The sequence below is a fragment of the Myripristis murdjan genome, chromosome 13 (assembly GCF_902150065.1).
Source record: "Myripristis murdjan chromosome 13, fMyrMur1.1, whole genome shotgun sequence".
Taxonomy (NCBI): domain Eukaryota; kingdom Metazoa; phylum Chordata; class Actinopteri; order Holocentriformes; family Holocentridae; genus Myripristis; species Myripristis murdjan.
In genome coordinates this window covers 5,423,337-5,438,202 of record NC_043992.1, presented here as the reverse complement: position 1 = coordinate 5,438,202, position 14,866 = coordinate 5,423,337, and the positions used below count along the sequence as shown (strand labels likewise).

Genomic DNA, 14,866 nt, shown 5'->3' with positions numbered 1-14,866 from the left:
TGGGTGGGCGCGTGTAACCGAGCTACTTTGTTGTCGAGGACTGCAGCTTTCAGACTACTGCTCTTAACACCAAGGTAAGCTAACTGTAAGTTACAGTTTTTGTTAACTTACTGCTAATCTGCACATAAACTTACATATACATTAAGTTTGTTGTTAAGTATTACTATTTGACTACAGCCTATATAGTCATGGCAATATGAACCAGGTAGGTTGTTGTATTTATTTATTTATTTATTTATTTATTTATTTATTTATTTATTTATTTATTTGCACTTAGCTTAGATCAAGAGCAGAATACATCAATTACATGAAAAAGGAGAGTTACACAAAGTCTCCCTCTATTGTTTGCTATGCTTTTTGTTTGCAGAAAGATCACTGGCCACTGACAAGTGACAGAAATGAAGAAATACAAATCTTATCTGGAGGCACTTGATAACGAGGTTCCAAGAACCACAGACCATAGACGATTCAAGAATCTCATTAAAGATAATGAGGTAACACTTGAGTTTTTACTTTATTTTGATTGCTTTGTTAAGGTCACAACAATGAGGTATGTGTTCTGCAATGTTTAAAGAATGCAGCTACATTTGAGTGAGCAACTAATCCTTATATTATTTCTTCGTGACTGTGCATGTGATACTATCACCCAACATCTGCATCGTATTTGTACTGTCTGTGCCCAGGATGTGGAATATTTTTGCCAATCTCTTTGCAGAACTCAGCCCGAGCTGTTTACAAAAAATTTGTGTGTAATGATTCAGAGGTCCCAAGAACAAGTGAATACCGGAGAAGGAATACACTGGTAAAAGAATTAATATTCTGTGTTACAGTGATGGCTACCAGAATGTGTTTACTAGCCTAAGAGTCTTTATTGCCCAGCATTAGGACTGTATAAAATTATTATTAGTGCTATAGCTGGGCTGACACAACCTGAATTTTGATAACTTTAAAACTGAGAAACATAATGAGTTTTTTCTCCAATACTTGTTTTTTTTTATTTGCTGAACAAAAAAGGTTGTCAGATATTGTCGAAACACAAGCTGTGCCTAAATAAACTACAGTTTAAAACTGCCAAAACTATCATTTAGATGCTCTTTATCAGAGAATAAGTAAACAAGACTATGAATATTCGATGCCAGCAAGGACACATACACATTTTTGTATCTACCAAAACGTATTGATGTTTGATATCCTTGCCTATTTAGCATAGGTCACTTCACTAAAAAGTTTTGTCATAGCCTAATGTAGATACGTGCTGAAAAGATAATTAATTAATAATATTATTATATATTGACAAGCCTCAAGTTTCATTTACTTAACTTTCTAAAGAGATGATGGTAACAACATCATGGCATCTTTTCTATTCCCCATAATAGCTCCATGTTCATGACAATCACAAGAAGGCCAACAAGGAACCTGACAGTGTGCACAATTCTCAGTGTCCAAGACCTGCTAAAAGATCCAGACTGGAAAGCCAAGTGCAGGTAATAGCTGCCTGGGAATGTATATAATACCTACTAATATCTACTTCTCATGCTTCTTTTGATGCAAGGGCAAATTTAATGACCATTTTTATTTGTTATTCCTATTGTTTTTTGTGTTCCATGAATCCCATTGGAATTCCAGCAGAAAGTAAGAAATTCTTTAGATGAAAACAATAATGCCTCATTTAGACTGATAAATTAACTTGTAACCTGTTTAGAGTGAAAATGACATGACCAATAATGATGGAGGAGGGCAGCCTCACCAGGCCACCTTGTGTCAGTCCCCTGAGACGCATCATCGAGAAACAAACACAAATTATTCACAGGTAAATAAATACATTATTTCATATTATCCATACCACAACTCATTTGTGTGGCAATATGGCTTGAGGCATACCAGTTGTGTTACAGCATGAAAGTCACATATGTTTCCTGGCTCTCTTGGCTTTTAGCAGTTAGGTTTTGGAGTTGTAAAATGGTTACATGCCTTTGCTTCATGAGCTTTGTTTCTTTGCACAACACAAATATATGGTCAATTAGGAATTTGTTCAAAAAACGCTCACTAGTAGTGATACTGAAATTGTTTGTGTAAGTTGAATTTTTGGGCTTGAAGCTTCTAAATTTTTCAATTAGCATGAATATCCTAATCAAGCTAAAGTTTAGTCCCATTACTTTAAATTTCATATCATGTATTTGGATTGGCTCTCAATGAAAATGTGTTCTACTCAGATGATAGAGAGGCATCATACATGAAGCAAACCATATGACTTTTTATTTTTATGTGTTCAACTGCATTATCTAAAAATGAAAAAAATGAACTATAAATAGGGAATTTTGGAATATTTAGATTGTTGCAGATGGACCAAACAGTGATTTAAGGGGACCGCCTCATCAGACTACAGACAGACTTGTAACAGGTTGCTGGGAAGCAAGCAGGAAACCATTACAGGTAATTCAAAACTATTTAAAACGTCTCGAAAAGACCTTCATATAAAAGTTGTTGTTTGAATCACTCATACTGATGTACCTTTTGGATACATATTCCACAGATTATTGAAGAAAGCTCAGATATCGATTGTGGAAGACACCAAGACCACACCGCTCATTTGCAGCCAGCAGCTGAGGTCACTCAACCAAAACAAAGCTCAAATGCATCACAGGTACTGTCATGAAGTATACATAATGTTGCTTTGTGTGGGATATGTATAGTATCTGTGAGTAAAATGAATATGCAGTCATACAATTATGATTTTGAAATTAATAAACTTGTAATGATTTTATATCAGAATCGCAGGATTAAAGAACTGTTGGAACACAGCGTACTTTTTGCAATTTGTTTACTATTATAGCAAACACAAACATAGATAGCATAGCTGGATATTAACTGCTAGCTCTAATTACTGATTTCTTGTTTTTTCTAGGTATCAGAGGGGGATGAGCCCCTTTACCCAGGAGCACCTCTCTCCAAAGGACAGAGTCTGCTTCTTTTGATGTCCTTCATATTGAGACACAACCTGACAGGGACTGCGCTTGAGCATCTCCTAAGAATCTTCAATGAACATTTCCCAGGATCAATGCCAGCTACCTCTTACCTGTTTCATAAAGCCTATGGTCAGTATGGACAATATGAAACACATTTTTACTGTTCTGGATGCACAAACTACATAGGTAAAAGTAATGGTCATACACAGTGTTCTATATGGCATACATTGTTTGATGCAGACACAAATTTAAAAAAATGGGTCATATTTTCTTGTTTTGAATTTATCTTCCCAAATTAAGGACATTCTTGAAAATCCCAAGACAGCTCTAGCAAGAGAAATGTCAAGTAATGGCATTATTAATGACATACATTCAGGAATAGAGTATGATAAGCTAATCAGGAGTGGTGAAATTAGTGTGGATGATGTGTGTTTACTGTGGAACTGTGATGGTATCCCAGTTTTCAAGAGTTCCAAGTGTCAGCTCTGGCCCATTCAGTGCCAGATCATTGAACTGAAGCCAAAAGAACGAAAAAGTAATATTTGCATACCATGCATTTATTTTGGTGAGAAGAAACCAAATATGATAACCCTGTTAACACCATTTGTTGAGGAGCTTCGGGAATTGGAGCAAAATGGGATAAAATGGACAGACACACAGAATCAGCAACATTCATCTAAGGTGCATGCCCTGATCTGTAGTTCAGATTCAGTGGCTCGTCCGCAAATTCAAAACACAAAGCAGTTTAATGGCGAGTATGGCTGTGACTTTTGCTACCATAAAGGTGGGGGCTCATACAGTTACGTAAGTCCTGAACCTCCTCTCAGATCTGAATCTGAACATTTTCAACATGCAATGGCTGCAACCCCCCAGCAACCTGTAATGGGGGTGAAAGGTCCCTCTCCTTTAATGAAGCTTGCAAACTTTCAGATGGTTAATGGGTTTGTGCCTGAATACCAACACAGTGTTTGCCTAGGAGTAACACGGCAACTCATGACATTATGGCTGGATTCCACTAACCACGATAAGCCATGGTACATTGGCACAAAAACTGAAATAATTGATAAGCAGCTGCTAGCCATACAGCCTCCAGTTGAGATAACTAGAGTACCACGTTCTGTAAAAGAACGAAAATATTGGAAAGCATCTGAATGGAGAGCTTTTCTTTTGTTCTATGCTTTACCAGTGCTTTGTGGTGTCCTTTCCAAGAAATATTGGAATCATCTTTTCCTTCTTGTTTTTGGGATTTATGCTCTGCTTCAGGAAAAGATCCAAATAATCGATATTGATAATGCAGAGAAGGCACTGAAGAAATTTGTTAAGGAGTTTGAGAAGTTGTATGGCAGGGAAAATATGACATTTAATGTACATTTGATGACACACATTTCTACAAGTGTGAGAAACTGGGGACCTCTGTGAGCCACATCCACATTTTCATTTGAGTCTTTTAATGGCACCCTTCTGAGGTTCTTTAATGGAACCACACATGTCCAAGATCAGATTGTCAAGAGATTCCTCAGATGGAGAGACCTCAACAACAAGACAGACAAGTACATGAAAAATGCCAAAGACACCGTCAAAGAACTGTTCTATGATATGCAGAACAGCAAGCAAGAGACAACTAAATCATCACTACTGTCAGAGAATGTTAGGGTTTTTGGTAATCCTCATCCGGTGAATGTTCCAGTGCGGCATATGCTTGCTATTGAGGATCTTTTTGGTGTCAGGGTACAACAATGCCTGTATTATGATCGTTTTCTTGTCAACGGTGTACTTTATCACTCAGAAACTAACACAAGGCTTCACAAAAGAAACAACTCTGTTGTAGAGTTAGCTGATAGCACATTATGCAAGATCCTGAGCATCATGGCATTTCACCCTGTAGGTTGTAATGCTCAAATGAGCTGTGTTTTGGTTAAGGAGCTTTGCAGTTCTGGAAGGCAACTTTATAGAGACCCAGACCTTAAAATTTCTTCCAGGTTTATTCATGAGGTGACAGAGTCCAACACTATTTATGCAGTGCATGCACAGTCTTTCAGAAGAAAATGTGTGATGATTGACTTTAAAGAGAAAATGTATGTCATTGCCCTGCCAAATAATATTGAAAGGGACTAATATACATGACTGCTATCTATTGCACTGGAAAACTTAGAAATGGAAACAGTGATTTGCATATGGAAAATGCTTTGTAAATTGAAATTTGATGTTGAGCTACTTAGCTACATTTTTGATGGACATTTATAAAATATGCTCATTTTGTATAACTGAAAATGTACCAGTAGTAATGGAGTACTAAGATGTTTTCTGATAATAAGTGTACCAGATGTTTTATGTCATTCATATATTCAAGTACTGGTACTGGTACTGTTAACTTTAAGTGGAGTATTCAGACTGCCTATAACTCTTCCCATTAAGTGTAGTATTTTCATAAATGAACTAGTGATGGTTATCCACATATGGCAAACAAATGTCAAATGAAATTGCATTAAGTGTGAATAAAACAGATTTTTGAAAGCGACTTTTAAGATGTTTGAAGTTGGCATATTGTATGCGCTTACATGAATTATAGCTATACTGTATTTAAGTGGGTGAAATAATATGCTTCAGTAAAATGCATTAAAATGTTTAAAAAAATATATGCTTAAAATCATACTTCTGAAAAGTGGGCTGAAGCACATGTTTATTACGCGAATGCTTAAAATATATTGCAGTACACTTTCAAGCATAAATGGAATAAATATATTTTTACCCCACTAAAAGTTGACTTTGTAAACTATATACTTATACAAAGTAATACTAAATGGTATTTTAAGTAAGAATGAAATAAATATGTTTTGTGGAAATATACTAAAATGTAAATAAAAATGCTTATGTATTAGCATATTTTTTTAAAAGCATCACTAAGTATATATTAAATACTAATGTATTCAAAGTATTCTTTTGACAAGTATATTAAAGTGCAAAAGAATACATCTTTAATGCACTTCAAGTAAGCATGCTAAGAATACAAATGTACTCTAAATATACTGTATGGACTTCAAGTACAATTTTAATGTATTTAAGAGCACTTCTTTTCGACCTGGGCATGCAAACAGCGGATAAAGACGTTTTTATAACATGAGAAAAGAGGAAACATGGTTTGTTTGTTTGTTCGTTTGTCCGACTCGAACTCTTGTTTGTCTGTTTTTCTTGGGCGCAAACCAAACAGAGCTACCCCGTGATACAGAGAACAGGTTTCCCTGGCTGTGTAAAGCATCAGGCTATGTCTGCTCAGACATAGGCATAATTAAGAGGAGGTTTTTCTGATTTACCTCCATGCCGAACAGAAGTAAAGCGACCCGCGGCTCCCTCAGCTCCGCGACTGCCCCGGAGGAGACCCGCTCATGTTGCCGAGTCCAGGAGGCCGGTTCTCCAGAGCCGCAGCGAAGGCAGCTCCGCTCACAACAAGGAGTCACGTCAGGGGTTCATATGGCGGTTTGCTGTCCGTGTCCCTGAAGGCATCACGCTCCTCCCCGGCTCTTTGGCGTTTTCACAGCGCCACGCGCGGTGGTGCGTTCATGAGTCAAACGAGCTCGGAAAGTTCCCCTCCTTCCCCTCAAGCGGCCATCCGCCACGCAACACGTCGGTAGATACCCTGGCGGAAGCGGGCCAGCCAAATCCCGGGGGGAGTGACGGCTTATTGCAAACATTTGAAAAAATAATCAATAAGTAAATAACGTTTCCAGAATCACAGGGGAAAAAACAGATGAGTAGTTTAAGACCTTAAAGCTGGTCTGTGGGAAATCCGTTGCTCTTGAGCGGATACTGAAATGTAACACGCCATGGTTTCCCATCTATCTATCTATCTATCTATCTATCTATCTATCTATCTATCTATCTATCTATCTATCTATCTATCTATCTATCTATCTATCTATAACAGCAGCACACAGCAAACAGAAAACATTAAAGTGCACACATGTTAAAATGTTGGTTAAAAAAAAAAAGAGTCATCATTAGATTGTTGTAGCTGTTTTATTATGGCTCTGCCTGCTTGGTCATCATATTCACAGATTATTGAGCAAAAATCTCGTGTGTAAATGTGGTATGAAACACCAGAAACCTAATCTGCATCTTGAATAATCAAGAAAGCTCTTTGAAATTCAGCATTTCAAAAACAGCAACACACATTTATCTTCCATTCTTATTTAAAATGTTACTGCTGTTGTTTTGGCAAAAAAAAAAAAAAAAAAGTATACTTTCTTAATTTTGCTCAGTACTGTAAATACTACAAATACTGTTTCAACATGTTTTCTTGTCCAGAGAAAGAAAAACTGATAACAAAAGATCAAAAACATGCCTCCTGCTCCTCCCATTACTCTATGATATTTGACAGATGAATCACCACCACCTTGTGGACTTCTAAAAGCAACATACATTTATTTTGATAAAAAAAAAAAAAATACTGTAAACAGAGCTGATTTCAAACCAGCTCACTTCTAGCAACATTCAAAATGTAAATCAGAGCAAAGAAACTGGTTTCCACTGTGGAAGAGAGGCAGTGAAGCTAACTGAGCAGCTACATGTCAGGGCCAGCAGGGCCGTCACTCAGACCTGACCTTCACCTCCATGGCTGCTGTGACTGTATAAAATTCATGAGTCAATATTTCAACAATACAGATTATTATATCATAAAAAACATTAAGTGCATTTTTGTAAACAGAAGCGAAACTTTCAACCTGCGTCATGCAGTTTAAGAAAATATTAATCATCATGAAACTAATACATCCAAACATGGTGCTGCTCTTGATACCATCTAAAAAAAATAAATAAAAAAAAGCTTGCACAGTGCATGTTTAATACTAGTGCAAGATATGCTTTACATCTGTGTCGACAGTTGTTTTGTATGAGCATCAAGTCTCTACAACACAGAGCATCGAGCAGAGAAAATACTTTACATTTTAAAGATGACTGCACTTCAAAAACATTCTCAGCGGAAGCTTAGCCAACAACATGAGCCGCGACCAGCGAAACCATAGCAACCACCCTAACTACCATAGCAACCACCTAGCAATGCCTTAGCACCCTCCCAAACACCATAACAACCGCATAGGAATGCCCTAGCAAACGGCTAGAACACCATAGCAACCACCGAGCAATGCCCTAGCAATCTCCCAGAACACCATAGCAACCGCCTAGCAACACCCTAGCAACCACCCAGAACACCCTAGCAACCGCCTAGCAACGCCCAAGCAACCATCAGGAACACCATAGCAACCGCCTAGCAATGCCCTAGCAACCATCAAGAACACCATAGCAACTGCCTAGCAAGGCCTTAGCAACCAGCAGGAACACTATAGTAACTGCCTAGCAACACCATAGCAACCACCAGGAAAATCATGGCAACCACCTAGCAAGGCCTTAGCAACAATAAGGAAGACCATAGCAACTGCCTAGCAGCACCTTGGCAACCACCCTGTATACCATAGCAGCTGCCCAAAGACATCCTAGTGCCCACTCAAAAGATGAGAAATACTGCCTGGAAAATACCCGGACCACAGTAACTACCTTCTACACACAGCATAAGGGCTGCTGGTTTTCTACATATCCACGCGGTTGCAAGGGTGGCAAGCACATTCAAAGTTTCTTCAGAAACCTTACAAAGTTTAGTTATGTTTGCCTTGAAAAGGCAACACATCTTATTCTCTTGCATATTTATTAGTGGGCAAGCTAACCCTGATTGTGAGTTTTGAGCAGCTTTAAACTTATTTTCAGCAGATTTAACCTCACATTTTTAAGCTTTGACCTCAAATTTTCAGCGTCTTCCAGCTTGCCCACGCAGTTTCCCCAGAAACTGCACTTTTCTAGTTTTATTTTATTATTATTATTATTATTATTATTATTATTATTATTATTATTATTATTTATCCTGCAGAAAACTGGCTAAATGTAGACAAGACGTCACACCTAGATATTTTCAGTGCAGCTACAGTTGAGTTTGACGACAGAACATTTCATTTTTCTAAATAAAGGGTTTTCAAAGCCTGAGATGCTTAGAAAACGAATGTTTCACCACAAAGTCTGTGTGTTTGTGTCAGACGTGCAGTGTTGCGGGTGCAAGTCGTGTTTGGACCAGCCTTCACAAGGGGATTCCTCTTCCTGTCATCTGTCTTGTAAACCTGTTTGACTTCTTTTTACCAGCTATTTTGCTGTCAAGTTTCATCAGCCTCCTCCTTCTGATCTCCTCACGATTCACCTCCTCCTCCTCCTCTGAGAAGTGGAAGTCCTGTGGAGGAGCAGCTGCTCTCTGGCTGCTGCATCCTGCACAACACAAGCCTGTTGTTACTGCATGTAAACACTGCAGCCTCGCATCTGACTCTATCATCTGTCACCTGAAACGCTGTGACACGACACACTGGTCTGTTACACCTGTGATGCTGTACTGTCACCACGAGGCCACTCCTCATTTCTTACTGTTCTCCTCCTCCTCCTCTCTCACCTCTGTCGTTCAGGCTGTTTCTGATGGCTGCATCCAGCTGCTCCTCCTCTGTCAGCCCTCCTGTGTACGCCGCTGTTCTGTGTGTTGGATCATTTGTTGTGTAATCTGTTGTATACCGCTGGTCTGCTGAGTGTCTTCGTCTAGTGCCACTGTAGCCTAGACACACACACACACACACACACACACACACACACACAGTCGTGTTTCCATCACTTCAGAGGACATTACATTGACCTACATTCATTTCCTGGAGATTTATCCTAACCTAACCTTAACCCTAACCACTACCTCTAATTACTCTGAACCCCAAAGCAGGCAACTAAAACAGACCCATGTTTACTCCTTCAAAGTCATGTCTTCTTTTTCATCATTTTTTACAAAGCAATGTCTAGTGCCTCTGTAGCCTACAAACATGCAGCCAAGCATACACACACACACACACACACACACACACACACACAAGGAGCACAACACTCCTTAGCTCAACAGCAGTCAGTGATGGCATGTTTGCGTTTCCTTCTTTTTGCAGTTATTTTCAGTGAAGAGGTCACACTGCTGCACTGAGCATGGCGTGTTCTAGATCATCTAACAACTAAGCACTGATTTGTGAATTCTTCTGAATTTTAGAGTAAAAGTAATTTTAAAGTCCATGATTTCACTGTGCTCTCCTGATGTCAAACCCTTCCCTGTCCTCATGTGACCTGACTGATTCACTGATCAAACTCGTTTTCTCAATACTCTTGTACCTGAAGAATTGAAGTATGTAGTTGGCCGGAAGAAATATTCATTTAATGTCACAAACCCTGTTGGAAATTTAGAAAAAAAAAAACAGATCAGTGAGTCAAGAGAGTACATCAAACAGATTCTCTCTCTCTCTCTCTCTCCCTCTTTCTCTCTCTCTCTCTCTCTCTCTCTCACCTGCAAATGCCTTCATGATCTTCCTCAGGGGTCCAGCGATGTAGAGCAGACCCACCAGGATACCAGCCAGGTGACTGATGAGGGACGTCCTGAGGAGAAGAGCACATTGTCTGTGGCATAGCATTTTATCCATCCACCTTACAGACTGCATGGACTTAAGCAGAGGTGGCCCAACACTGACAGTGCCAGTGCCTTACTCAACCCATTGAGTTAGACACGGGACATCAAAATTATTCATAATACCAGTATCTGGCTGGTATTGACATGTAAGTCCTGAGGGATTTCAGAGTCTGATTTCTGACTGGTGACTCACCCAGGTGCTACTAGCTGGATCAGTGTCAGCTCCACCCAGGTGGTGTGGATGCCAATTACATTGGTCACACCCAGTGGGCAGTAATAGTTGCTGATCACCGTCAGAGCAAACAGGACACCTGGACACAGAAGTTGTAGGACGTGTTATTGAACAGCAACCAAACCAGAGAGGTGTGCAAAGGATTGTGGATGTTGTGTACCTGAGAAGCCAACAGCACAATTCCAGCTGTATGACTGGTCCTTAGTGATTTCTGTTAGCCACACCCCCAAAAGCAGATAGACCAATCCGGTGAGCACGTAGAAGACTGACAGCAGATAGAGGAACCAGGCTCCGCCCACCCGTCGCTCCAGCGTGATTCCTTTCCAGAGTAAGGAGGACATGTTCAAGCCGAGGTGCCACTCATTAGCATGGTGCAGCGGGGAGAGGAGGAGGCGGAGCCAGTCTGCGTCCCAGTACACCATCCTGACACTCATACAGGCCTGGAAAGACAGGAAGATGGACAGCTGACTTAAGCCAGGCTGAGTGCTGTGTTTCTGTGGTGGTGCGTGTAAGAGTTTGGAAACCGAGGCCCTCAGGCCCAGCGCTGCCTTGACCCCTGACTAACCTCCCTGCTGGGTTTCATGACGTTATGTGGATGTGTTTGGAAATGACAGCCTCATTTTTTCTGTTTGAGGACTATTGGCCTGAAAAGTTCTTCACTGGTCCATGAACCATCCTTTCACTGAGATTCATAAAAATCCATCCAGTACTTTTTGAGTTATCCTGCTAATAGATGGATGGACGGATGGACAGATGGAGGAATGGGGTTGTTAAATCACAAGCCTGTCAATCACTGGTAGACACCGCCCACAAGTTATAAAGCTCCTCCCCTCAGGTGAACAACCCCTATCCCTCCACACCAGTGAAACAAAGGAGAACTCATGTGAGTTGTTTATGGGCTTTTTCCCTTTTTTTTGATTGTTCATTTGATGTATCATGCATTGTAAAGTAACATTATTTTCTTGTTTAGTACCAAGTACCAATAACTGAGTTAGAAGAAGTAATAATATTCCAGTTTGTGGATGCATTAATGATGTAAGTCAAATGATATCCTATTTTTATTTTATTATCTGTTTGATATTCAGAATTGTAACACTTGCTTTTCTTTCTTTTGAATTCCTGTATAGAAAAAAATCATCCACTATATTTTGAGTTAAATAAACCACTGAAATGACATCAAGGATCCTGTGTTTAAATGTGCACACGTAGACACCTCTAGAAGCCTCTCAAGTCCAGCCTTTTCTTGTTCTCTCTGTATCTGTTTCACAGCAGGGCTAAACAAAAGGCAGTGCAGGGCAGTGAATGAAGTGAGCAGATGACACACAGCTAGGGTTGGGCATCATTTGGATTTTAGCAATTTTGATTCCGATTCTGATTTTGCTTTTCGATCCTGGTTCTTAATGATTCACAATTCCGGTTCTTTGAGAGTCAAAACAGGTCACTTGTTCATTTCACAAGAAAATTTGATTAAAAAAGAATAAAAAATAAATAAATAAAATGAATGTATTGTTGCATACAGTGAGTTCAATTTGGTTTCTGTCATTCAGGATGAATGATATGATAATAAACCCATTCCTGCAGGCCACTGAAATGATGACACAGCAAAACCAATTCCTTTACAGTTTGTTTAGGGAGCTGCTGCTCATGTGGGTGGTAACAACAGAAAAGTAGGACCGTCTGTAGATGGTGCTTAGTGCACTTGCATTATTGCAACCAACTAAATAACATAAATAGCATAACATAAAACTCACAGCCTTACCCGACTGTGATGAGGTGCTGGTTGTATTTAGCTCAGGAGAGACGGAGGGGGGCGGGGCAGGAGAGGGAGACCACTGTACACTCGCTGATTTGTACGCCATGCAGGTGAAGGTGTTTACACATGTTAGTGGTGCATCCTCCCTTACAACAATGAGTTGAGAATTTTTCAGAGTAAAATAAAGCCACGCTTTTGAGCGCCACTCAAAAGTGTGTGCAGCCAAACCCGTCCAGCTCTTGCAGGTGGAAACTAACGAATTTGTTTAATTTGTTTAGTTGAACTGATCACCGGAATTGAAATGAAAAATTTTTAATGATTCCTTTGGAATCAAAATTTTAGAAATGGTTCCTATTCACATCCGATTTTCAATGCCCAACCCTGCAAACAGCATCTCTGTAGAATGAGAGGAGAGAAAATGAAGAGTGGAAGTAGCGAGAACAAACGTTTTCAAACTACTGGTATGAGATTAGCTGCGGACAGACAGACACAAGGACAAACACATGATCTTCTCCAGGCTGCCACCTGGTGGAGATAACGAGGAAGAGGAGGAAGCATGCTTGGGGTGATGGGACACACCCCTGCAGTCTTACTCAGGGACTGTTTAGCAGTGAGGAAAACAAATCCTCCACTTTAAGTGCGATGTTCCAACTCACTGCACTGACCTGCTGCCACCAGTAGCAGCAGTAGTAAAAGTAGAGATAGTGATATTAGTGTTGTAATAATGCATTACCTCTGACAGTGGGACAATAGGCACCAGGTAGTAGTAAACGTTGAGTCCCAGGACGGCCAGGGTGACGGGGGGGATGTTGCCCAGACCCACCTGGAACAGCTGGGAGGCCAGCAGCAGCAGACCCATCTGAGAGCCCCTCTGTTGCCTCTGCATAAGGAAAACAACCCACAAGAATCATAAGAATCATGCTGTTTTGATTTGTTTCTGCTTTGCTAGAAGCTTTCCGGTAGACAAAGATGGAAAAGAGAAAGTGAGAGGGGGTTACAGGATGAAGAACAAAATGAGTTGGATATAAGCCCAAAATATTCAGAGCTGGCAGCCTGTCCTCTTCATCCTGTTCCTCATCCCTAACCAACTCACACATATGGAGAAATAAAACAAGTAATGCTACAGTAAGGCAATCAGGGATTCCACGTAATGGCTGATAAAACAAATTTACATACCTTCCTTAAAAGCTAGAGCTGAACAATGCTCCCTCTTTACTCTGATGAAAAGGTGATGTTTTTTGAATGGAAAAGGTAAGCAAGACTATCTTGGATGGCAAAGAGCTGCAGGCAAATCAGTTTGTTATGTAAGAATGTTCCCTCTCCTCTGTACATGAAGTTCATTTTATCACTCATAATTGTGCCTGGATCTGGATTTTTGTGCTCCTCATACCATACCATTACATTTTTGTCTTTGTTTTTGGCAATCAGTTGCCTAAATTATTTGCCAAAAACAAAACCAAAAATGAATAAGTTGTGTTATCTATCTATCTATCTATCTATCTATCTATCTATCTATCTATCTATCTATCTATCTATCTAATCTATTCTGGTCACAACATAAAAACACTCAGAGAAGAGTTTAATGCTCTAACTGCTGCATTAGTGACTTTAGACAAACTTACTGTGAGTTAGGTCCGCAGGCAGCTCTTTGCCCAGCTGCTTTTGTTGAGGAAGTCACTTCGACAGGAAACTGGCCTTCCTGTGGGTTTTTTAATTTCTCTGGTAGCTTCAAAGCATCAAACTCTTAGTCACGCATACCCCGAGTGCATTTTGGGGCATTTCATGTTTTCTTGCAGCTGCAAGTTGTTGGGCGTTGTTGGAGTCTGTTGGCTGACAGGAGAATATTTCATGGTTGAATCACAAAAAAAAAAAAAAAAAAAAAAAAAAAATCACATGATCATGGCAAAGCAACGTCACCTGTGCAGGGGGGCAGAGGCAGAAATATTTGATATTTGAACACAGGAAGCCACAAGCATGACACACAGCAAAGACAATGATCAGACAAAGAACTGAACTGAAGACAGGACTTAAATACACAAGGAACTGCTGAGGCAACAAGACACACCTGTGGAAGGGGACAAGACACACCTGTGGAAGGGGCTGGAGCAGCAGAGGATGGGCTGGGGGAAACACTAGGAGCGATCAGGACAAACACACAGAGTCAGGACAGGTGTGGAACTGGGGAAAAAAACAGACACAGTTGAGACCCCTGATGGGAGTGACACAGCAGGGCAACGGAAACTACACCAAAACACAAGGAAAACACAGAGAAACAAAAGTAGTCCAACCCACAAGTCCAGAACCATGACAACCTGTCAGACATCACCACAGCGTCTCATCCTTCATCAGCTGGTCTGAGTTTGCCTCTTGATGACGATGGCACAGTGGTACAATTCATC

At 40.2% G+C, this 14,866-nt stretch overlaps 2 protein-coding genes and 1 long non-coding RNA gene across 5 annotated transcripts in view; 1 reads left to right on the top strand and 2 right to left on the bottom strand.

Moving 5' to 3' along the window:
• The window catches only part of LOC115370592 (rhomboid-related protein 4-like), a 32,041-nt gene extending 25,626 nt beyond the window's left edge, over nt 1-6,415 (bottom strand). For both annotated transcript variants that reach the window (XM_030067688.1, XM_030067687.1), the window contains exon 1: nt 6,278-6,415. In XM_030067688.1, coding sequence (XP_029923548.1) covers nt 6,278-6,283 — 6 coding nt within the window. In that variant the 5' untranslated portion in view covers nt 6,284-6,415. The remainder of the gene's footprint in view (nt 1-6,277) is intronic.
• LOC115370594 (uncharacterized) lies at nt 1,738-3,175 on the top strand. The gene is made up of 4 exons (XR_003929261.1): nt 1,738-1,810; nt 2,332-2,433; nt 2,534-2,644; nt 2,906-3,175. It is a non-coding gene; the product is annotated as an uncharacterized LOC115370594 (long non-coding RNA).
• Nucleotides 6,416-6,983: 568 nt separating the features above from the next.
• Nucleotides 6,984-13,353, bottom strand: LOC115370593 (rhomboid-related protein 4-like). 2 transcript variants are annotated; one of them, XM_030067689.1, is made up of 7 exons: nt 13,201-13,353; nt 10,875-11,154; nt 10,676-10,793; nt 10,363-10,451; nt 10,191-10,247; nt 9,445-9,600; nt 6,984-9,266 (listed from the first exon to the last, which is right to left on the bottom strand). In XM_030067689.1, exons 1-7 carry the CDS (start codon nt 13,351-13,353, stop codon nt 9,085-9,087), a joined length of 1,035 nt encoding a protein of 344 aa, XP_029923549.1. In that variant the 3' UTR covers nt 6,984-9,084. The 2 variants fall into 2 exon arrangements, with proteins under 2 accessions (XP_029923549.1, XP_029923550.1); XM_030067690.1 differs by lacking the exon at nt 10,191-10,247.
• Between the last annotated feature and the right edge of the window lie 1,513 nt (nt 13,354-14,866).

Excerpts from the sequence above, each read along its gene's own strand:
- LOC115370593 (XM_030067689.1), bottom strand. The coding sequence starts at position 13,353 with ATGCAGAGGCAACAGAGGGGCTCTCAGATGGGTCTGCTGCTGCTGGCC. Across the intron at positions 11,155-13,200 it reads CTATTGTCCCACTGTCAGAG|GCCTGTATGAGTGTCAGGAT; the intron begins GTAATGCATTAT and ends CTGTCTTTCCAG. Across the intron at positions 9,601-10,190 it reads TACATACTTCAATTCTTCAG|GCTACAGTGGCACTAGACGA; the intron begins GTACAAGAGTAT and ends GTGTGTGTCTAG.